The 22,241-nt window shown below is 38.7% G+C and overlaps 1 protein-coding gene across 2 annotated transcripts; it reads right to left on the bottom strand.

Annotated features, from left to right (window-relative positions):
• Positions 1-161: 161 nt before the first annotated feature.
• LOC139942080 (uncharacterized) lies at positions 162-22,227 on the bottom strand. Of its 2 annotated transcripts, none has more exons than XM_071938766.1 (24): positions 22,149-22,227; positions 20,134-20,409; positions 19,350-19,468; positions 18,551-18,811; positions 17,534-17,629; positions 17,144-17,229; positions 16,139-16,422; positions 15,527-15,587; positions 14,918-15,069; positions 13,718-14,361; positions 13,111-13,275; positions 12,482-12,600; positions 11,957-12,070; positions 11,256-11,354; positions 10,234-10,382; positions 9,209-9,346; positions 8,402-8,528; positions 7,671-7,866; positions 6,827-7,011; positions 5,952-6,111; positions 4,992-5,215; positions 3,967-4,135; positions 2,913-3,059; positions 162-2,072 (listed from the first exon to the last, which is right to left on the bottom strand). In XM_071938766.1, exons 1-24 carry the CDS (start codon positions 22,151-22,153, stop codon positions 1,594-1,596), a joined length of 4,455 nt encoding a protein of 1,484 aa, XP_071794867.1. In that variant the 5' UTR covers positions 22,154-22,227; the 3' UTR covers positions 162-1,593. The 2 variants fall into 2 exon arrangements, with proteins under 2 accessions (XP_071794867.1, XP_071794868.1); XM_071938767.1 differs by having other exon boundaries at positions 17,144-17,226.
• Between the last annotated feature and the right edge of the window lie 14 nt (positions 22,228-22,241).

Raw genomic sequence — 22,241 nt, 5'->3', positions numbered from 1 at the left:
TCTAATAGTATCGAACAAAAGTAAAAAATAATTGTCAGATTGGTTTGTATAGCGGTTGAATTTTTTTTTTTTTTTTTTGTGTTTCTCTTTTATGATGGTTATTTTTCAGTTTAATATAGGTTATCCCGGCCAATTTCAGCAAAAAATCATTCAATTCATTAACATGCATTCAAATTGACGCAGTTTCCCCTAATCCTCTCATAACTAGGGTTTCTTTTTAGCTCTTAATGCATTCAAGTTTGTTTTCGCGCACACATGATTGCATTTTTCTTGTTCAGATTCGTTTCAGTCATTCTATTTCATTTATAGGTATTCAAGACTTGTGAATATTCAAACTGGAAAAGCTAAAGAGGTCAGAGCCACAATTTAACTTTGAATATAATGTTTTAATATCTCATCAAAATAACCTACACTAACAAACAATAGCTACACTCAACTATAAAAAATATAAAAAATTTACATATTTACATTAATCACAAAGTTACATTTTTAGATTGAACCAGATTACCCACTACCACGTAACAAAGCATTGTGGAGTGTGGATCAAAAAATAATATTGGTATCATTTCAGAAACAAGAAGTATTTGAAAAATACATTTATTATTTATCATTAAAATATTACTGAACTCTTTCAGTGCCCCCTTTACGTTTGCGATTTTAACCTATAATGCCAAGCTTTTTAAAATTCTTTATAAAATAAGTCCTACGACCAAAACAACAAAATATCTTGCTGATTTGTGTTGTCTTGCTTCATCCCAAAGTCAATAGTATCTCGTGAGTGATATTGCCCTCTTGTGATAACACATACTCTGGGTCATACATGCACGATTAATGAATGCATAACAAAAAGTGTAAATTGTATGCCTTTGGCACTGAATGAGTTAACAGCTCATGCTGACCAGGGCCCAATTTCATAGAGCTGCTAAGCACAAAAATTTGCTTAACAAGAAATTTCTTCCTTGGTAAAAACAGGTGTACCAGCAAAATTCACATTTTGTTGCATACTACTTGTTACTGGTTTTCAGCTGTTGTTTGCTTATCCTGAAAATCACATGGACATTGGTTGGTAATCCTACTTTTATCAAGGAAGAAATTTCATGCTAAGCAAATTTTTGCTTAGCAGCTCTATAGAATTTCTGTGCAATTTCTATTTCATAGCGCTGCTAACCGTAAGCACACAAAAAGGCATGCTAACCTTCCGGTGCTTACCGCACAAAAATAAATGACGTCACAATGCAAGTCCACGGTAAACACGCAATATGGCCGCCCAATTTTTCTGCTATAAACTGTGAAACACGCTAAGGCTTAAGCAAATTTTTCTGTACAGTAAGCACACAAATTTGCTTACGGTTAAGCAGCGCTATGAAATTGGGCCCTGGTGCGAGAAACAAAAGGAAGCATTCCAAACAAACTTCAAAATATAAAATCATTATTATCATTATATAATGCTCATTATAATCTAATAAAAACTATCCAAGAAAATGTGCGGCAGTTGCCAAGAAGCTTCTTCCCTTCTTTTTAAATAACTCGTTCAGCATTTCAAAGTATCAAAGTATCAAAACATAAAATCGAGTTTATGATAACTTGTTAAAACTATCCGAGAAAATGTCCGGTAGTTGCCAAGAAGCTTCTTCCAGGCTTTGGTTTAGGATCAGGCATAAACCCAAGTCTACCGTTTCCCCCTCCAAAACCACTATTGCCATTTCCCCCACTCTTAGCCTTAGCCTTTCCTTTACCTCCATACTTACCACCCCCTCTATAGCTACCACCGGCAGCCCCGTCTCCTCCACCCGTCTTCTTGTACTGGAACTTCTTCAGCCCAGCTTTTGCATTTTGAAGTCCCGTCCCACCGCCTGATTGATAGTTACTGCCATAGCCGTCGCTTGAACTGTTGTTCCTCTTATTGGATGAAGCACGTACCCGCTTACTCTTTGTGGAGCTGGCATTCCCCGCTAGTTTGCGTTTACGTGGCGCTCGTTTTGCTGACCGGTTTGAGGCGGTAGTTGCGGTGGTATTTCCTGCCGTGTTATTGAAGTAATGTGAAGACGAAGGTTCGGAGAAGTCTTCCTCCTCTGTAATAAAAAATTCATCAAATGATATTTGTTAGTATCTTAAGCAGTGACTGAGGATGGAGGGTGTGTCATGGCCAGGCGGTTTTGTGCATTGGACTCAATTTCTGGTGAATGAGTCATCAGGGTGTGGGTTTGACTCCCAGTCATGACACTTCAGTCCTTGAGTAAGATACTTAACTATAATTGCTTCTCTTCACAGAGTAGGGTTAACCCGGTGTTTTTGGTTCACGTTGTAGTAGGCACCCTGTTTACAGGACCCAATTTCTTAAGCAAGGAATGCCTAACAATGTGGAGCATGCAGGCGCACAAGCAAAAATTCCTAGCTAACCTATGAAATACACTTGACGTAAGCATGTAATGCTCTGCTTCCATAAGCATAGATTCTTTGCTTATGATAAGCAGAGCCATTAGACCCTGGTGTCCTAAGTGGCAATTTCATAGGTGAGGAATGCCTAGTAACATGGAGCAAGCAAAAGTTCTCACCAACCCATAAAAAAGGCGTGACGTAAGCATTCTCTTCTTTCATAAGCATAGATTCTTTGCTTACGATAAGCAGAGCCATTAGGCCCTGGTGTCCTAAGTGGCAATTTCATAGGTGAGGAATGCCTAGTAACATGGAGCAAGCAAAAGTTCTCACTAACCCATAAAATAGGCGTGGTGTAAGCATTCTCTTCTTTCATAAGCGTAGATTCTTTGCTTATAGTAAGCAGAGCCATTAAACTTGGGCCGTCCTGAGGCTTGTGAGCAACAATGATTAAGCTCACTTATTAGACATCCTTGATTTCATTACTAGAAATATATGAGAATACTTGTATGTAACTGCACCCAGTCTGCTCTAACCTTGTAACATCTCAGGCATGTACTTGAGTATAGTGTCCAGGAAACGTTGACCGAAACGATTGACCTTTGGAACGGTCACTCCAGTCAGTTCTACCAGTTCCTCATTGGCCATAGGAAGCTGGTCTGCCATCTCACGTAGTGTTTCATCTAACAAGGAGAACAAATCAAGAACCAATCAACATCATTATCTCTGTGCCATTACTTGACGGGGGTCTGTAGTTCAGCTATAAAAAAGATTCCTCAACGCCTGCACGGTTCACCCAACTTATACTAATATCATTTTATCTCTCTTATATGTGTGATAATGTTGAGTAATAAGTATGGGGTATACGCTGACTGAACTAACATTCGACCACAGGCCCGAGGCCAGTGAGTTTAGCTTTGGACCAGTAAACTCAGAACCAGACAAAGCTGGTGGTCTTGTGTTTTTTTTTCAAATTCAATATCATCATTATTCAGGAATGAAATACAAATTCTTTGTACAACACTGTACGGACCATAAATTGGAAATGTGACGTCATTAAACATTTTGGATTAAAAAAAAAAAAGCACTTGAAGGGTATCAAACACAGTGGAGAATTACACCAATGATTTTAACACGTGGGTTGGAGACTTGTAATTTCACCACATTTTATAAGGACTTCACCTAATGGAAAATGAGTGGATCACAAAACTGAATTTGACCTTGGAGCCCCTCTTTAACTACATCAGCAGAACCCTTTCACACTACTATACTTCCTGTGGGAAACCTTGGGGAATAACGGCTGACCATTTTACACTTGAATTGCTTTAACCCTAATCTACCCTGGAAAATAAGCAAGTTATAGCAAGCCCCGCTCTGGAGTAGGGGCAAGCGGCAAAACCCCATAGTATTCTTGAACTGTGCGGCAGGAACCTTGTAGAATAGGTACCTAGGCAGAGAAAGTGCCCTGGAGAACCAGTGGGGTAAACAAACTCACGGGCCTCCCTAAGGCTGTTATCAATGAGGATAAGAGATACAGTGTAAAAAGGGCTTAAAGGTAAGCATCCAGCTACCATGAGAAACTCAACTCACCATTGAAGATGTTGTCTGGGTTCATATTGCTCTCCACAGCAATCTGTCGTCTGATAATCCTCAGTTCATCCAATAGTTTCTGTCTAGGACCATTGAGTGTTTCATTAGAAACTTGAGTTGAGAGTTGTAAAGCCCTCGCTGCCTTGGCGTTAGTTAGGCTCAGCTCCATCTACAGAAGGGATGAGATTCATCACTTTTACTAAACTGTCTGAAACCATGCTCCAAATTATAGGAGGCACTCTCAAGTTATGCACACCTGCCAACATTGGTATCCCAGAAATAGGGACACATCTGGAGTGATTTTTTTTCGTCGCGGGAGGTAAACATCAGAAATTGTATACTCTGGGTCTTTGGGTCGCTGCAATTTTTTGTTTACTAACCCACTTATAACCCACTTGCAATAACACTAATGCAAAACATTTTCAAAACGAAAAAAAAAAAAGGGGGGGGGAGAATTGTTTTTTTTTTCCCTCCATTTTTGGACATTCTTACCCTCTTATTTCTGCCCTTGATAATACTTTTTTCCCCTCAATAACCTTTCTTATGGCTCTGAATTTGAGGATTGGTTGTATAAAAAATGTCTTTTGCAATGGTGCTTATAGGTGCCTCCTGTAAGCAGCACATTGCGCCACAGCACCTTGTAAACCATCATATGGTGCTTTATAAAATATAATTCAAACACAGTCCCACATACCTTGCAGGAAAATATTGTATGTTAAAGCGCCAGTGACAGATATGTGCGTTATATAAGAAGCCACTGTTATTATTATTATTATTATTATTATTATTATTATTATTATTATTATTATTATTATTATTATTATTATTATTATTATTATTATTATTATTATTATTATTATTATTATTATTATTATTATTATTATTATTATTATTATTATTATTATTATTATTATTATTATTATTAAATAGGACATGAAGTCGGATACCTGATCTATTGAATACAAACAACTGTGCAGTTGGTGTGAGGGGTCATGCAAAATTTTGTGAGAATCTGAAAGACTTACCTTTGTTCGTCCGCTAAGAACGTCAAATGCCTTGGGTCCAACTTTGGCATAACACAGGGCTTGATCATGAGCACCAATGACCAACTCTTCCCGCAGTATCCCATCAAGGACCATTTTACGTAATAATCTTTCACAATCATGGCGCTGGTAGTCACGACTCTTCATCAAGCTGTAGATGGGACTGCTGGCATGACCACTCTGGGTAATCTTGGCCGAGTTACTCCCTGAATTGGCAGAGTTATGGCAAGGAAAGGAACATTCATGAGTGAACTTAATCACTGTAGCTCGCAACCCTGAGGAAACCTGTAAACAAGGGTGCTTGCTGTGTCAACCGATAAGTGATCGATAAGTGATCAGGAGTGAATTTCACAAAGAGTAAAGACTGATTTAGGACAAATTACTTGTCCTAACTTAGGACTAGCCTTATGTTTTGTATATATCCTAGGACTAGTCCTAAGTTAGGACGAGTCCTAACTCTTTGTGAAATCGACCCCTGGGTTCTTTTACAAGCACTACCAATCCTAGCACACATGACCTACAGCTAACTGTCACAATACAAAGGACACAGCAACTATGTTAAAGTATCATGCTCACGGATACAAGTGTCATGACCGGAACTCGAACCCACACTCTGCTGATCAGAAACACCAGAGGTTAAGTACGGTGCTCTTAACTGTTAACTGCTCGGCCATGACACACCATAAGTGTTTATTGTTTAAATGAAAACAATAAACTGGGCCCAATTTCATAAAGCTGTTAAGCAACAAATAATATACTGCCTAAAAAGTTTTTTGCTAAGCAAAAAGATGTGTGGTTCATCAGCTGCAACAAGACCATTGTAAATTTGATGGAATTTTGGCTGGTAACCATATTCAGCAAGATTTGTCTGTGCTAAGCAAGTTCTTATGCTTACAAGCTTTATGAAATTGAGCCCTAAACAGGCCGTCTAAGACCACTCACCCATGAGTACGTCGGCGTAGTGATTAAGGGTAAACTGAGGAGCATAGCTGCGTCTCTTATACCCTCCTCCACCAGAAGATGACGAAGCACCATCCACCGTCTTAGCAAACTCAATAATCTTCTTGGCTATACTGGTCATATCAACGGTGGAATACGTACTCTGTGGAAAGAGGGAGATAGTAGACAGAGATTGTAGGAAAAAACATTTTCAGGCGTGGGATTATACAATGGCCACGGAGGCCCTCGCCCCGCTGTTGCTCCTGGTCTTGGCCTTGGTGCCCCTTCCAAAGTTTCCCATAGACTTTAAGATTTTCCACTCGAAGTGCCCTTGGCAAAATATATAATACAACAGGCTTTTAAACAGTGCCATTCATTTAGACCACAGCTCTTAAGACATACAAAGTGATAATGGAAGGGGCACAAAGTGGTACGTGGGACGGGGGACTGGCACCTTTCATTTTGTAAGAAACTGGGGGGAAATGAGACGAGGAAATAATGAACAGGACGGGAAAAAGTTAACGATCTTGGGGAAACAATACAGTAAAGGACAAAAGAAAAGGGACTATTAAATGATACGGGACAGGGAAATATTAAACTGAGCGAGAATTTTTTTTAAGATACTGGAAAACATGGATGGGACCGACGAAGGATAAGCAACAGAAAAAAAATAGGCCAGGGTACAATTTCACAAAGCACCAAAGATTCATCTTAACTTAGGATGGGTTGTTTGCCACAGTGATTTGTTTTATCAATTAAGATTGATACACAGTTTAATGGAAACTCTAGCGGGACCCACACATAGCGCAGGTTTCCCTTTACTCTCTGTAACAATAATCTGGTCCTTGTATGAGGAAGATACTAAACCCCACCCTTACCCCTGACAAACAGTTATCGCAAGCTGTTGATCGATTCTGAAGACATTTTTCTTTGGAGTAAGTGGTCTCTCCAAAGTAGTTGAGAAGCTGGACTCGTCGGCAGTCCACGCTATTCTCACAGTATTGTACCATGCGATAAAGGTTATCCAAGTGAACCTTACTCACTTCATAGTTGTCTCGATCACCTGAAGATTTCAATCAACAATAGAGATGATTACATTGAAATGTGTCATCTAAGCTTTGCCCTCTGAGTGACATTGTACTTAGGATACTTTTTGCAAGACACAAAACACAATGTCAACAGATTTGATAGCATGGGAGAGGGTAGAATGTCAATCCACATTGTTTTTACCTCGGTAACAAATTGTTAAGTTTTGTGGCCGGCGAGAACCAATCCCGTGTGTAATACAAAAGCACATGTACAATGGCTAAGGATGCGCACTACGCATAAAGCACACTGCACAGGGTAACATGAGTTTTGTTTACCGGTGTACATCACCTTGATCGTTCCCAGCGTTGGCCGATTTCCAGCGCCAAGTACAAAACAGCCACAGGATCAAGGGCACAGTGATGAACTGTTTTTCATTTGAACAACTGTTCGTCTGCTTTTGAAACTATGCCTACTCCGTTAATAATGTTTGAAGATACAGAACACCTCCTTAGAAGAGGAATAAGGGTATGGTATAAACAAAATGATTGTTGCACGCTGTGATGGGGTCCAAGGGATGTGTCGCCCTCGGGGGCAAATGGCACCTTTGGCTTCGCCTTGGGTGCCATTTGCCCCCTCGGGTGTACAAAACACCATAGACCCAGTCACAGCGTGCAACAATTGTATGTTACCTACCTTGTACCATACGTCTAAGCCTCGTCACATCCTGATAGGAATAATAGAGAATACACTTTGCCAGCTCCCCATCCCGACCAGCTCGCCCCGCCTCCTGGTAGTAACCTTCCATAGACTTGGGTAATGAGAAATGCATTACGAAGCGTACATCTGGCTTGTCAATACCCATACCAAAGGCTATCGTCGCACATACCACCTGCAAACAAACACAACAAAACACAGGTAATAACTGTTTGCTTGTTAAAGGTTAAGTATATCTTTAGTTTTTGGAACTGTTGGATTGTTTGAATCTTATATAACTGTAGATCTCACTTTTTTGAGACATCATAGGTCCATAGCAAATAATAACCATGCTGGAAAAATTGGGTGTGGGGGGGTAAAAACTGATATATCTTTACATCCACATTTACTTTGAAGTGTAATGTTTCTCAGAATAATATGCACTACATTAAAAGCTCCATTGAGTTTAGAGGCCAATTTTACAAACTCTATTATCGTCCTGCGTTTTCCACTTTAAAGCTAAAGTAACTCATGAAAACTTTCTTGCATAATAAATGATCTCTAAGAGTCAAAGGGATTGGTCAATAAACACCCCAATTCATTTGGAGTCACAGTAACTCATAATGAATCAAAGTCACTTTGTCACCTTGTACTCATCACTGATCCATCTTTCTTGTACCCTGACTCGTTCTGAGTCACTCTGTCCAGCACAGTATGCCCTGGTAACTCACCTTGTACTCATCACTGATCCATCTTTCCTGTACCCTGACTCGTTCTGAGTCACTCTGTCCAGCGTGGTATGGAAGAGCCTTGATGCCACTCTTGTAAAGATCTTCAGCTGTCTTTTCACATTCTTTCCTAAAATCACAAGGAACTTTATATAATTAACTGATTTATCAATCAATAAAAACAATCAATCAATTCATCAATTAATAAACCAATCCATCAACCAACCAAATAATCAAATAACAAATCAATCAATCAATCAATCGTTTTCTACATTTATTTTCAAAACTATCGCATTAACCATCATCATGACATATTATCAGCAAAATGGAGATGATAATGGTGAAGAGTCAACTGCTGGAACTTTTCCAAAATGTTTACCTAACATAAAACACATTGTCCACAGATTTACATTAAACTTACACACAGTTTGAAGATAATGATAGTAGAAGCTTCCCTTGAAATTTTACATACTGAGGTGCTGTAGTTTTTGAGAAATTAGTAAAACATATAATATTCAGCTCAGTTTTAGCATGTAAAAAACGTATTAACCAGTTATGCTTTGGTTTTGGTATAATATCCTAACTGGTTAAGGGGATCTTACATGCTAAAATAGTTTTTGTGTCACTTGAGACAACAATTATTTTGTGACTTATTTTACCCATTTCTCAAAAACTACAGAACCTCAGTTAGTAATATTTGAAGGGAAGCTTCCCACTATCATCAAAACCTGTTAGTTTAATGTATCTGAAGATAATGACAAAAGTGTGACAGATATGCGGCATATAGCATGACATGAAACGGCAGTATACCTTGAGAGACAGTAGATAATACCAGATTGGCCCCTGAACATGGATTGTATAAGCTGGGTGATATGCTGAGTCAGTTTACGTGGCTCCTTCTTCTTGACTGAGAACTGAAGATTGCTGCGATCAAAGCTGCGAGTGAATCTATACACCAAATAATAAAAAAAATCAATAAAGGTAAATCCCTTTTGAGAAGTTTTTGTTCTGAAATCTCTCATGTTACTTTGGACATCGAATCCGGATGGGTTCCTGCAGTCGACTGATGCATTTGCAAATTATTTCAAGATTTCTTTAATTTTTGTCTGATTGGTCTGGTTTGTTATCTCTAAAACAAATTCCCATTGCTATATTTTTATTCCCCATCAGTATTGAAGGACTTGGAGTACACCTCAGGACACCAGTTTACATTTGCAAAAACTTGGACTTTTTCAAAAGTTCCTTTCCCTACAATAATTCATAAAGTTTCTTAAATACAAATTTGGATGACTTTAATCATCAAAATTAATCATAATGACGAGGCAAACTGACTAGTGACCCATGAAGTTCAGAGTACAAAACATGGAACCTTTTTCATGATTAATTCTTAATTAAAAAACAACTGATCAGTTTAGCTATCTACATGTAGTCACTAATTAATTACTTTTTTTTTCTCCCTCTTCCCATATTTGATCTTGTCATTTGTGTTTCCATCTTCTTGTGGTCAAACCAGCCCCTTCTCTCCAACCCCTGCCTATACCCATTGCATCCACATTCATTGTTCTGTTTTCTCCTATGTGCTTTCTGACTCTATCTCTATACTTATTTCTATTGATTGCTTATGTTACACTTATACATGTTCATGTTTGTTGTGTTGTCATTGAGCCTTCAAGAAAGACTCTGCAAGAGTCAAAATGTCAGGCCATGGACTGATTTGTGCATGATATCAAACAAATGTAAAATTACTCTTGACTTGGACTCAGACTCATAAATAATAAGCTAACAAGTAGAGCCAATCCCCTCATCCTATATCTCAGACCCATTTACTGACTTACATCTGTGGTTTAGGCATAGCCAGCTGGTGTAGTATATCCTTCTGTACCCTGGGTGTAGCTGTAGCTGTCAGTGCCATCACAGGCACACCAGGAAAGCGTTCTCTCAGCTTACAAAGTCTCTTGTAGTCAGGACGGAAATCATGACCCCACTGAGGGTTCGGAAAAAGTGGAGAAATTACAAATTTGAATTAATACAAAACATCACTTCCCACTCTTTATAGTGGGATCTTAGATGGTTTTGCTGCATGTTTGCACGAGAGCACCAAACTCAAGCTCTGGTGCTTCTGTTCAGCAGAGTGTGGTTTCGAATGCATGTCATGAAACTTGTGTCCCTGAGCAAGACACTTAAAGGAACACGTTGCCTTGGATCGGACGAGTTGGTCAAAACAAAAGCGTTTGTAACCGTTTTTTATAAAATGCATATGGTTGGAAAGATGTTTTAAAAGTAGAATACAATGATCCACACAAGTTTGCCTCGAAATTGCGTGGTTTTCCTTCTACTGTGCGAACTAACATGGTCGGCCATTTATGGGAGTCAAAATTTTGACCCCCATAAATGGCCGACGTGTTAGTCGACAAGGTAAAAGGAAAACCATGCAATTTCGAGGCATGTTTGTGTGGATCATTGTATTCTACTTTTACAACATCTTTCTACCCATATGCATTTTATAAAAAACGGTTACAAACGCTTTTCAAAGACCAAGTCGACCGATCCAAGGCAACGTGTTCCTTTAACTATAATTGATCCTCTCAACCCAGGGGTAAGTGGGTTCCTGTGAGGGCAGTGATGGTTCTTGTGATTGATTTAGCCGAGTAGCACGTATTAATGTCACACAAGGCTGCATACTCCCATCAGGGAGCTGAGATGGTTATGAGTGAATTAAGGCCCATTGACCAGGAGTAATAATGTAAAGTGGTTTGGGACATTCTCCGGGTGTGAAAAGCGCTATATAAAAACAGGTTATTATTATTATTATTATGAGAAAATAGAATTAGCTGTTTCAAACTGAAAGTTGACTTACTTGACTGACACAATGGGCTTCATCAATGACAAATCTAGCCAGCATATTCCTGTGATACAAATGCTCCATGGCTGAAATCAGTTTGGGACTCGCACTAATCTATAAACAGAACAAAATTAAAAAGTTATTTCAAAAACCTCAAGAAAGACAGATTATTACTGCAGTAATTATTTAACACTATCCTAGAAGTAGAGATACAAGAAACAATGGTTGACGCAAAGCCCACTGTTACAGGTCAAAACTACCCTTAAAGGAACATTACAGAATTGGTTTGGCTAGCAAAAAAGTTGATGGCAGTGTAGGCACTTTATGTAATTCACCAAATACATAAACTGACAAACCTGTAGAAGTTCGAACCTGATTGGCCATCTGGGTCACGAGAGAATAGTGAAAACCTGATTATAAATTTTGCATTGCATCGATGCCAAAACAAAAATGAATAAAACGCTAACTGAGCCATAAACTTCAAATATGAAATTTCAGAGAGAAATATTTCAAGGGATGTTTTCTAATATCGTCATCATTAGACAGTGTAACTTTTATGTAAGTCTGTGATCTTGACGGTTTTTGTTTCTTACCAATTCTGTAAAGTTCCTTTTACAATTTATAAGTTATAATAATCAGCCTAAGATATAAATATGATTTTGTTAGATGCAACACACCACATGAACTTAAAATAGTGAAGAGTTTTTAAGACAAACCTTCTCAGGTGTAACATAGAGTAATTTAACTCCAGGATCTCTGAGTGATAGCTGACGATAGATTGAATCAACAAACTCTGCACTTAAGTCTCCTGACAGATGAGCAGCAGGAATCTGCAGTGAGAAAAACCAACATCCAACAAAAATAATCAAGATTGATCTTAAAGACACTGGATGTTTGGTAATTACTAAAAGTATAATTAGAATAAAAACTTACTAGGTACAAGCAACAGACTCCCTCTAAAGTAATGCAGTTTTTGTGAAAGAGGTAGTTTCTGACTCACATATTGGAATCTGAGAAAGATTTCAAGCCTAATCAATTCGCTGGATCCCACTTCCCCCAAATGGATGGGTTTTACCCCAAGGATGGATCAGACAGACCCCTTAGGAAGGATGCCATATAACCCCTCCCCCCCCCCAAAGGAGGAATACCAATTACCCCCTAGGGTACCACACCTACCCCCCATGGAGATGCCACTTACCCCCAATACCACTTATACCCCAAGATGGATGTATACCACTTACCTCTAAAGACACAAGTCTCTGTACCTGATCTTGAATCAATGACTTGAGGGGAGATATGACAAATGACACCCCCGCAGTTAACACTCCTGGGAGTTGGTAGGTCAAACTCTTACCACCGCCTGCAAGCAGAAAAAAAGAAAACACATTTATTAGCAGTTGTTTTCACAGAACTGAGAATCATCTAAAATTTATATTAAATACGTGGATGGGTTTTCATTATACATTTTCCGTGTGCTTTCTCTCTCTTTTACTTTTGTGTTCTCTTGACATTTCAACTGGTCAACCAAAATCAGTTAAGTGTAGCCCTCACCATGAAGTAGCAGTCCGGCCTTGTGATATTAAGCAATCTCTCATTCCTACTCTCTTCCAGATTCTTGCAACACTGGCGAGGTTCTTGTGAGAATGCTTGCCCCCAGGAGACTACTGCTCTCGCGACTATGGTCTCATTTAACAGAGAGCAGTTGGGGAGTCAGCAACCTTGCGCGAGAGCAGTGATCTCACGAGAGCAGTCTGCGATCAAGTAGAGCTAGCTAGTAATACACTGTCACAACACTAAACGATGTCCACAAGTCTAGAGTAAAAGAGGAGGAAAGAAACTTCACAGAGTAGTCACCCTTTGTTGAACTGACCTGTGGGCATGAGAACGAAGCAATCTTCACCAAGCAGGGTAGCATTGATAGCTTCAAGCTGCTCTGGACGGAACTGATGTAGACCGAATGTCTTACGAAACACCTTCAGGAGCTCCTTAGAGTGAGGGAAGTTAGTACCACTGAATCGACTGTGCTTTGTTGAGACTGAAATGTGGAAAACATATGAAACTTATGAAATAGTTCATGACAGCAAAGATTAAGTATAAATGAAACCCAATGATCTAAAAATCAGTTAAATAAAAACTGTTTCCAGACAAAAGTAGAAATAAAAACCCATTGTGTCCACATCTATAGAAGTAATAAAGAGAAGTGACAGAAACAAAGTTGTTTTAATCCAAGAAACATTTTATAAAGTATGAGAATGAAAATATGGTTACTTTGCATGAACCCTTTGGCAGACCTGGAATTTCAGAGAGATGCCTCCGTTGCCATGTGTTGGCCTTGGTGCCCCTCTAAAACTTTCCAATAGATTTTCCAATGAAAGTTCTCATTGTAAATTAAATTGACTTTGCCCTCTCAAAGATGAAATTCCAGGCCTGCTTCGGACATGCTTCGTTCATGAAAATGCCTGGCATGAACAGTTTACCTTCAGATGATACAATATCAGATGCTCTCGGCATGGACGTGGTCGGTTTATTCCGTTGGAGTGGGGCAAATGGCGTCTTTTGTTTGTTTGGCTGTAGCAGCAAAGGCTGTAGAGAGCGCTTCTCAGATGATAACTCCAGCGGTTTCTTTCTGCTGGCAATCACTGGTACTGAACTTTCAAAGATTGGCGTTGTCGGATTGGCTCCTGTGGTGTCGTCAAAGAAACCATCACCTCCAAATATACCGCCCTCGGGAGAGGAAAACCCAGGACTTATCTTGCTGAGTGACGACGAGGCGGGCATTGTTCTCTGGAGTGGGGTCGTTATCAACCCTTGTCTGTTGGTATTTGACACTATATTGAATGTCCTATGGCTAGAGTTGAGAGGTGTAGCTGCGCTGTCGGAGACTGGCGTTGCATTGAAGCTAGACTTCAGCTTGAAATTGAAGGTACTCTGGTTTAGCGTTTTGTTGGTGGGTGCATTTAGTGCCTGGTGTGGGAGACTAGTGGTGTCAGGAGGTCGTGACCTAGGTTGGATCATTGGTATTGATGAATCCTGATTGGTTAATGATGGTGTGGTACTGGTTGACTGGTTAAGTTGGCGTAACTTGGCCTCCGATTGTTTTTGTTTGGCTTTAATACGTTTCCTGTGAAGGGGTGGAAAAAGCACCAAACACAATTACCTTTAAACTGCTTATGATCATGCTTAGCAGGTCACTATAACTAGTTTTGCATTGCCCTTTGGTTTGGTTGTGTGGTCTAAGCACCTACCTACAATTGGTTATAGATGATGCTTTATATGTCAGCTTACTGTGATTTGTGGTTTTGAGACTGTAAAGACTGAGGTTACAATGTTTTAAATCCCTGAAAGCGTGTTGGCATCTGCTCCTTTTAAAGCTTGGCTCATATTTCTAATTCAAATCAGTAATATGGTTCAACTTGTGACCTTCGTTTAACCGGTTAGCTAGTAAATGACTGTTAATGCTCTAGTATGACCAAACTTAAGGAGCGTCTTATGAATAATACAGAGCCAATTTATGGCACTGCTTTGTGCAGAATTCTGCACTACTGGCACCCAGTAAAGCATGTGATTCTATAAGCCAAAAGGGCAGAAATCCATGGTAACCAGTGCCATGAAATTGTACCTAGGTCTTTTGTCATGAAAAGGACCACCTTTTTTAAAACCAACGGATGAGCACCAACCTGAGCGATAAGAAAGGCTTGACTTGTTGTAGTCTGCTGCCCTCTGTTGCTGACGCTAGAGCAGTGTCTACATTATCGCATATCTGTTCCATAACCTTGAACAAAAGTTGCTTGAGTTCATCCAGCCTTTCTTGAAGACTCTCTGCCGAAATCTGAAAAGTTTTCAAGAACAACTTTTTTGTTTACGCTGCCAATTTGTCTATAATGCCTACTTTTCTGAATCCAGCCAACTCAAGTGGAATCAGTGTGGGAGGAGATTCTGTTTACCTGTATGGCAAACTGTGTACAAACTACTTATGATTGTGCCCTCTTTTGAAACATCCTCCTTCAACCAACACTAATTTTGCATGCTTTGTTTGATTTTGGAGGATTGAGGCAAAAGGGACGCTACATTAACTCTTAGTGGTTGCATTATTTTTAGTATTCAGGAAATGCCATTTTGTATCGTGTTCAATAATCTCCTACTCAACTAAACGAATCATTTCATTGTTATTTGACAGTTTCCACTATTTGTTTTTCTGTTTGGCTCCACAGTTTAGTATTACTGCAAAAACATGCCGGCGGTTTTTCTTGGTAAAAATGACAGACAAGAGAGTGAAAGTTGTTTACATTTGGAGAAAGAGGCTGCATGGACGGATGGCTTGTGTAGTATAACTCATCACTTGCATCGCTGAAGGAGAAACAAAAAACATATAATTCACACAAAAAAATTATTAATAATCAAAGATGAACTGCAGTCTTTTCAAGGTTGACTGAGAGGGGTTGTACAAATAAATTGTAAATGAGAAACTAGAATTAGCTGTTGGAAACTGCTATAAATGAAGAAGAAAAAAATGACCTGATATCCGAAACCTATCAGATTTTCTGGACACTACTCATAGGGTCGAAACATCAGGCCACCAACAATGAAAAGAATAGATCAAAGCAATTTCGACCCTAGCAGAGTCTTTCTCAAAGGCTAAAATCATCCTTTGACAAAGACTCTGCTAGGGTCAAAACGTCAGGCCCGCAACTATTTAGTGCCATTATTTTTAAAGCAACAAACTCAGAAATAAAACTGCTTTCACTAACAGGTCATGCCTAAAATTGAATTAAGGTTTAGTACAGTACCAGAAACTAATACAGTTCATAAAAGTTTGCAAAATTTGTGACAATTGAACAGCAACATTGCGTCAAGTTATTTTCAGATACAAGAAAAGAATTTGAATATATATTGCTTACAGGTTTTGATTTGTTGAGAGATCCGCCTCTCCATCTTCCACAGACCCATGCTTCAAGCTTTGCCTCGTCTGCCCTCGGGGCAAAGATCTCTCGAGGTCTGCTGACGGAGGGATGACTGAAGCCCCAGGGAGTTCCTCTTTATCTTCATCTTGGTAGTTATGGTACGATGTAGGGAAGTCAAAATCACTAGGACTGGAATTGATATCGTCGTATTCAGATGGTGGAGGTGATGGGCTGGGGATGTCTATCAAATCTTCTGCGCATCCTTCGTTCTGAAGATCCTCCTTTGGTAATGACGAAAATCAGATTCACTTTTTTGCATTGTCAAATAATAATGGAAGTAGTGAAGATCCAAATTTGAGAACATTGGCAACAATAATTATGAAAAGAAGCTGCAAGCTGCTAACCAACCAATAGGACCTTTGGTTTAAATGTGACAAAAATTGTAAGTGGCATGGCATTTCAAACCTATTAGAGTCTTTCTCGACTCTGCTAGGGTTGAAACATCAGGCCCCATACTATTTTTTGCAGACAAAAATGTTATGAAAGAGTTTGCTGTTTATTAAGAACAGGCAATAAAAACTCTAATTTGGAAAATTTCACTTTTTATGATTAAAGGCAGTGGACACTATTGGTAATTGTCAAAGACTAGCCTTCACAGTTGGTGTATTTCAACATATGCATAAAATAAAAAACCTGTCAAAATTTGAGCTCAATCGGTCATCGAACTTGCGAGATAATAATGAAAGAAAAAAAACACCCTTGTCACTTGAAGTTGTGTGCGTTTAGATGGTTGATTTCGAGACCTCAAGTTCTAAATATGAGGTCTCAAAATCAAATTCGTGGAAAATTATTTCTTTCTCGAAAAATACGTCACTTCAGAGGGAGCCGTTTCTCACAATGTCTTATACTATCAACCTCTCCCCATTACTCGTTACCAGGTAAGGTTTTATGCTAACAAATATTTTGAGTAATTACCAATAGTGTCCAGTGTCTTTAACTTACCTCAAAATATTCATTTGTATCTGGTAATAAATTCAGAGTATTTGTGGAGTACCCGTAATCCTGAATGCAGTCAGTGGTTCCTTCTGCTGACAGTAACAAGATATAGAAAAAACGGCTTTATGCAAAAGTATGAAAAACAAAAGCAATGGCAAAATCAGACAGCAATAGGCCCAATTTCATGCTGTTGAGCGCTAAGCAATAAATGACTGAGGTACTATTCACATCAATGGTAACTATTGGCTGGTAACTATTGGCTGGTAACTATTGGCTGGTAACTATTGGCTGGTAACTATTGGCTGGTAGCCTATATTTGCTTAGCAAAAGTTTGTTGTGCTTTAACTTAAAGACAGTGTAAGGTAAAAATAATTCTGCTTTGTTATTGTCATTTACCTTTTGGTTGGTCCTCTTCTTCGTCACTGTCTTCAATAATCAGCGATGCTCTGTGTCTCTTGCTATGGCGTCTTGATGTATTAAAACATGTCTCATCTGCAATCGAGTTACAGGCAAAGTATACATTTTTTTTAACCGTTTATATTCTCATAATTTTAGTATACAATAAAACTAGCCTATGAAAATTTCATTTTTAAAGGTGGTCACGTTTCTGAGATCTGCCAAAGATTCTGAGTGAATGTAGTGCACACATGAAGAATAACCCCTAAAAGTAATAAAAAATCTGAGAAATGTTAGCAATAGTAACACTTGTCATATTTGAAATTTGGGGATAAAATCTGATATCTTTTTATATTAGCACCACATGACTTCTAAGTGAAGTGTTTTTAAAAATGATTTTACCATCGTAAGATGCAATAGGCTTCTAGCCAAAAGTTGTTATTGCCATTCATTTTTAGAGTGATCTATTCCCTTTTTCAAAAGGTACTGTTCAAGTAGAAATCTAAATACACAACGCCAGTGATTTTTGTTTGGCAAAGTAAAGTGACTATTCTTGGGAAAAGGAAGTTCTACTTTATAGCTTTTGAATAAAGTTTAGCCCAAACACTTGTAAAGTGCTTAATTAACACTTTTTTAGTAGAATACAAATTAAATTGTTTCTTCGTGATGGAAAGTTAACAAAATGTTACTAGACCAGAGAATTGAAACTGCCTCTAGTGGGGCAATCCTGGTAGTCTCGCTAGTAAGACATCTGCTTTAGAATGGCAACATCCATGGGTAAAATCACACTCAGTAATTTTTTTACTTTTTATGCAAGTTAATTTTTTTCACAGAGCTCAGGAAAGTACTGAGTATACAGCTCTAAATTCATCGATGTACGGTTAAAATCAAATAAAAACCAATTAATATTCTTGATCCCAATGCATATTTAACATTAATAAAACCCATTAGTTTTGCTTGTACATAAATTTCAACTGTCTGCTGCCCTCATTCCTTATTTTGGCACAATTGACTTACCATCATTATCATCACTATCGATCTGGTATCTAGACTCTTCTTGACCCTTGATCGCATATGACCCTTGTCCTTTGGATGACTGACTGTCAATCATTGTCAGATCCACATATTCATCGCTCGTCTTGTTTTTCTCATTATATTCAAGTTTGCTGGTCTTGTTCTCCTCATGGAATTCAAGTTTCTTCATCTCCGATGGTGACTTAGCCTTGAGTTGTTGATTAATTTGACTGAGATTTGGACTGCTTTTCTTCTTCTTTTTGTCTAAACAGTAATCAGAGTGTAACTTAAAATATAACAATGAGGAAATCAATGAACCATTACATGACATGTTCATAATGGAGCTCACTGGACCAAGGGTGTGTGGCACAAATTGTGCATAAAGCCCAAAGTGGCCTATTGGATGCCATTTAGAGAGAATGATTGACATCCCTTTGATTGGTTAAACTGTCCTATCTAATCCCCATCATAGTTTTTATACACATGGTGTGTCATGGCACGGCGGTTAAGAGCACCAAACTCAACCTCTGGTGTTTCTGCTCGGCAGAGTGTGGGTTCGAGTCCCAGTTAGTTGTGACACTTGTGACCATTATTGATGCGTCCTTAGGATGGGACATGGTGCTATATAAAGGAGTTGGACTCATACTTTGAAAACATAGCTCCAAAATACCTGGTAGGAAAATACTAAAAGATGAAGAGATTTGAGTGAGAGACATGCGCTAAATGAGAAGCCACTGTTATTATACATTATTTCAATCCCTGTTCCCAATCCTAGTGTTTCTTAAATGGACTCTCGTCTCACCTGAAAGAGGAGATTCCAAGAAGTCATGTAAGTCATCCAAGTCATCAGGTAAAGAATCCTCAATTAAGAACATGTTACCAATGCCACGACTAGACGCCGGTGACTTGCTTTTCTTAGATCTGTAGATGAAGTTTTTGAAAAGATAACTACAAGAGTAAGCATTTGCATTAAAGGTGGCATTAGTCTGAGTACTAAGTTCGAGTCCACTTGGTTGAGTCTCACTCACTCACTCACTCGGTCGCACAAAGGCTGAGTCTGAGTCATCAAGCATGATATTTGGTCCTTGAGAAAAAAGTAGGCAAATATTGTTTGACACAAGTATGGTATATGGTTTAATATATTTTTGAGGCTGTTTATTCACTGATTTCAAGAATTTTCTCTAAGTGAACAAAAAGTCTGAAATCAGACTAAAATAGGAATAATATCATACTGGTCATTGATCGTCTGATTCATAAAAATTGTGACTGGAGCTGGACTCAAGCCAAAAGTCTTACACTTAGTAGTTTCTACCTTACTGTGTACATCTTCGTTCTTTGGGAACTACATCTTGGTTTTTTTACTCTACTGGCGCAGAGTGGAACTCAGGAGATCACTTTAGTTGGTCAGGACTCTGCTTAATGCTTAATGGATCGAGAGCACTTCTCGTTAATAACTTCAACGCTGCGCAGTGCAATCTGTCGTTAGTAACTGTTAAGCAGTGGAATGAAATCCACACAGGTCAGCATCTGAAATAGCCTACCGCCTGAGGTAATTTTAGCTTGTTAATAAATTGATTGATACTCACAGTGCCTTTCCTGGTGTATATGGCTGAACAGACGCAATAGGCTTTGGTGATTGCACAGGATGAGTTGTGGCTTTGACTAGCGTGGATTCCTTGAGTCCTTTTGGGGGACTGGCAGGGGTCTGCTTGGCTGCAGGCGCCTGGAACCATGACGTCAAAGGTGCTTGGGTAGTTGTGCAAGAAACTTGGGTGGGTGGGATAACTCCAGAAAGATTAGGAGAGTTATTAGACTGTTCTTGCTTCTGTCTGGCACTCCGAGAGAGCTTGAACTTGAAATTTCTGCAAAAACAAAGTGTGCATGAATTACCTTGTTGTACAATACAATCCCTTATCTAAAATGTATCTATTTTTCAGTTAAGCATTTCATTCTTGTTCTTTTTTTTCCATTAATTTTTTTAGGTATCTTTATAGTGATTTGCTAAACTTTTTTGAGGCTCTAATAATATTTTTGTTATTTTACCAAAGGGCTACAAAAAATATAAAGACTAAAGTAGGAAGAATACCACATAAAAATAAAACAGTAGACCTAGTAACTGGAGCGCTGTACTCCTTTTTCCAAATTTTGACATTTTCTGTCGTGCTGTACTCCTTTTTTAAATTTTGAAATTTTGTGTCGTACGTACAACAGAAAATGTCAAAATTCAAAGAATTTCTGTCCTACGTACGACAGAAAATGTCAAAATTCGAAAAAAAGCAATACAACGCCCCAGTTACTGCTGGGTCTAATAAAACAGAGATAGATTTAGTTTTGTCCAAAATACAGAACACTTTAGTACCAGGGCTACCTGCATTTCCATCATAATACTTTTGGTCTTTATTGATTTTCTGTGATCATGAAAATGGACCCAGCACATAATTTACACAACCCCCTCCCCTTAAATTAAAAGAAAAATCGGTTTTCATTTGAAATGTTAAAGACATAGACAACAATTAGATCCAATGACTGGGGAACTGTACTCCATCCAAAAAGGTTATGTGCAGCTGAATACGACTGAAGACCGCGGATGTAAAAAAATATTTTTAAAAAGAAGTACAGTTGTATAAATTGAGTTCAACCCAACCTGCTGAATAAACAACAAAAAGCTGCGTTTATTTACTGTTCATCATGTTCATGGACATAATGTTCATGGTTTTAAAATTAAACTCAACTTATTTTTATAAAAAATGATATTATATTGTTCTTCGATAACCGATGGGATCCTTCAGCAAGGATTGAAATTGGCCACACAAGCAGGGCTGAGTATTAACTTCAATACTGTTAACAGTACACTTCAGAAACACAATCAATTTTATCATTCTCAAACGTTGTCTGCTCTGTCATGTCTGTCACTGCTGCCGAGCTGAGGGGTCCTACTACTTGCCGTCAACTCGCCGTCAACTAACCTGCGCCGTCTACTCGCCGTCAACTCCTCCAATATACATTTGCAAACCATAAAAGAAGCATAGAACTGTAAAGTATCAACTCAAAGAGCATTCGCGTAAGTTTTAGGTCATATTTCTGAATAAAAATTGAGTTTTTTCCTAATGAAAAAAAATTTTCGAAGCCGAAAAACTGTCGGCCACCATCTTGCTTTTTTCGCAATAATTAGTCTTGGCCCAAGATGTCAATGATTGGTACATTTTTTATCAACACAAAAAGTTTTTGTGAATGAATTTGTACCGAAAACCATGAGAAACATGTAGTTTAGCCCAGACTTAACACTTCCGTGCCCCCTTTTTATAGATTTTCATGTAATTTTAATGAGTTGACGGCACGAAAATGAGTTGACGGCGAGTTGACGGCAAGTCGGCGAGTTGACGGCAAGTAGTACTAGTAGGACCGGAGGGGAGCCACTGCTACTGCAGTAGCCTAGCTGAGGTTGTTTCAAATTTGGCGCCGTACGCACACTTCGGCAAGTTTTTTCGAAAATATTTCAAACTGAAATGTTTTGTCCGACTGCTAATATGCCAAGTTAAACTGAGTCCCTTTCAATTGTACAACAGACTGGAAACATTGTGAGAAAAATGTATAAACTTACCGCATTTTGAAAAACAAATGTTGTCAACACTGCACTCTCCTCGCCGTCTCTGCCTGCGCTGTCGCGAATAGTAGGTCAAAGGTGAAAGTTCAT

Source organism: Asterias amurensis, chromosome 9, assembly GCF_032118995.1.
Source record: "Asterias amurensis chromosome 9, ASM3211899v1".
Lineage (NCBI taxonomy): Eukaryota > Metazoa > Echinodermata > Asteroidea > Forcipulatida > Asteriidae > Asterias > Asterias amurensis.
The sequence above is the reverse complement of the archived record's forward strand: the minus strand, read 5'-3'. Positions and strand labels throughout refer to the sequence as shown.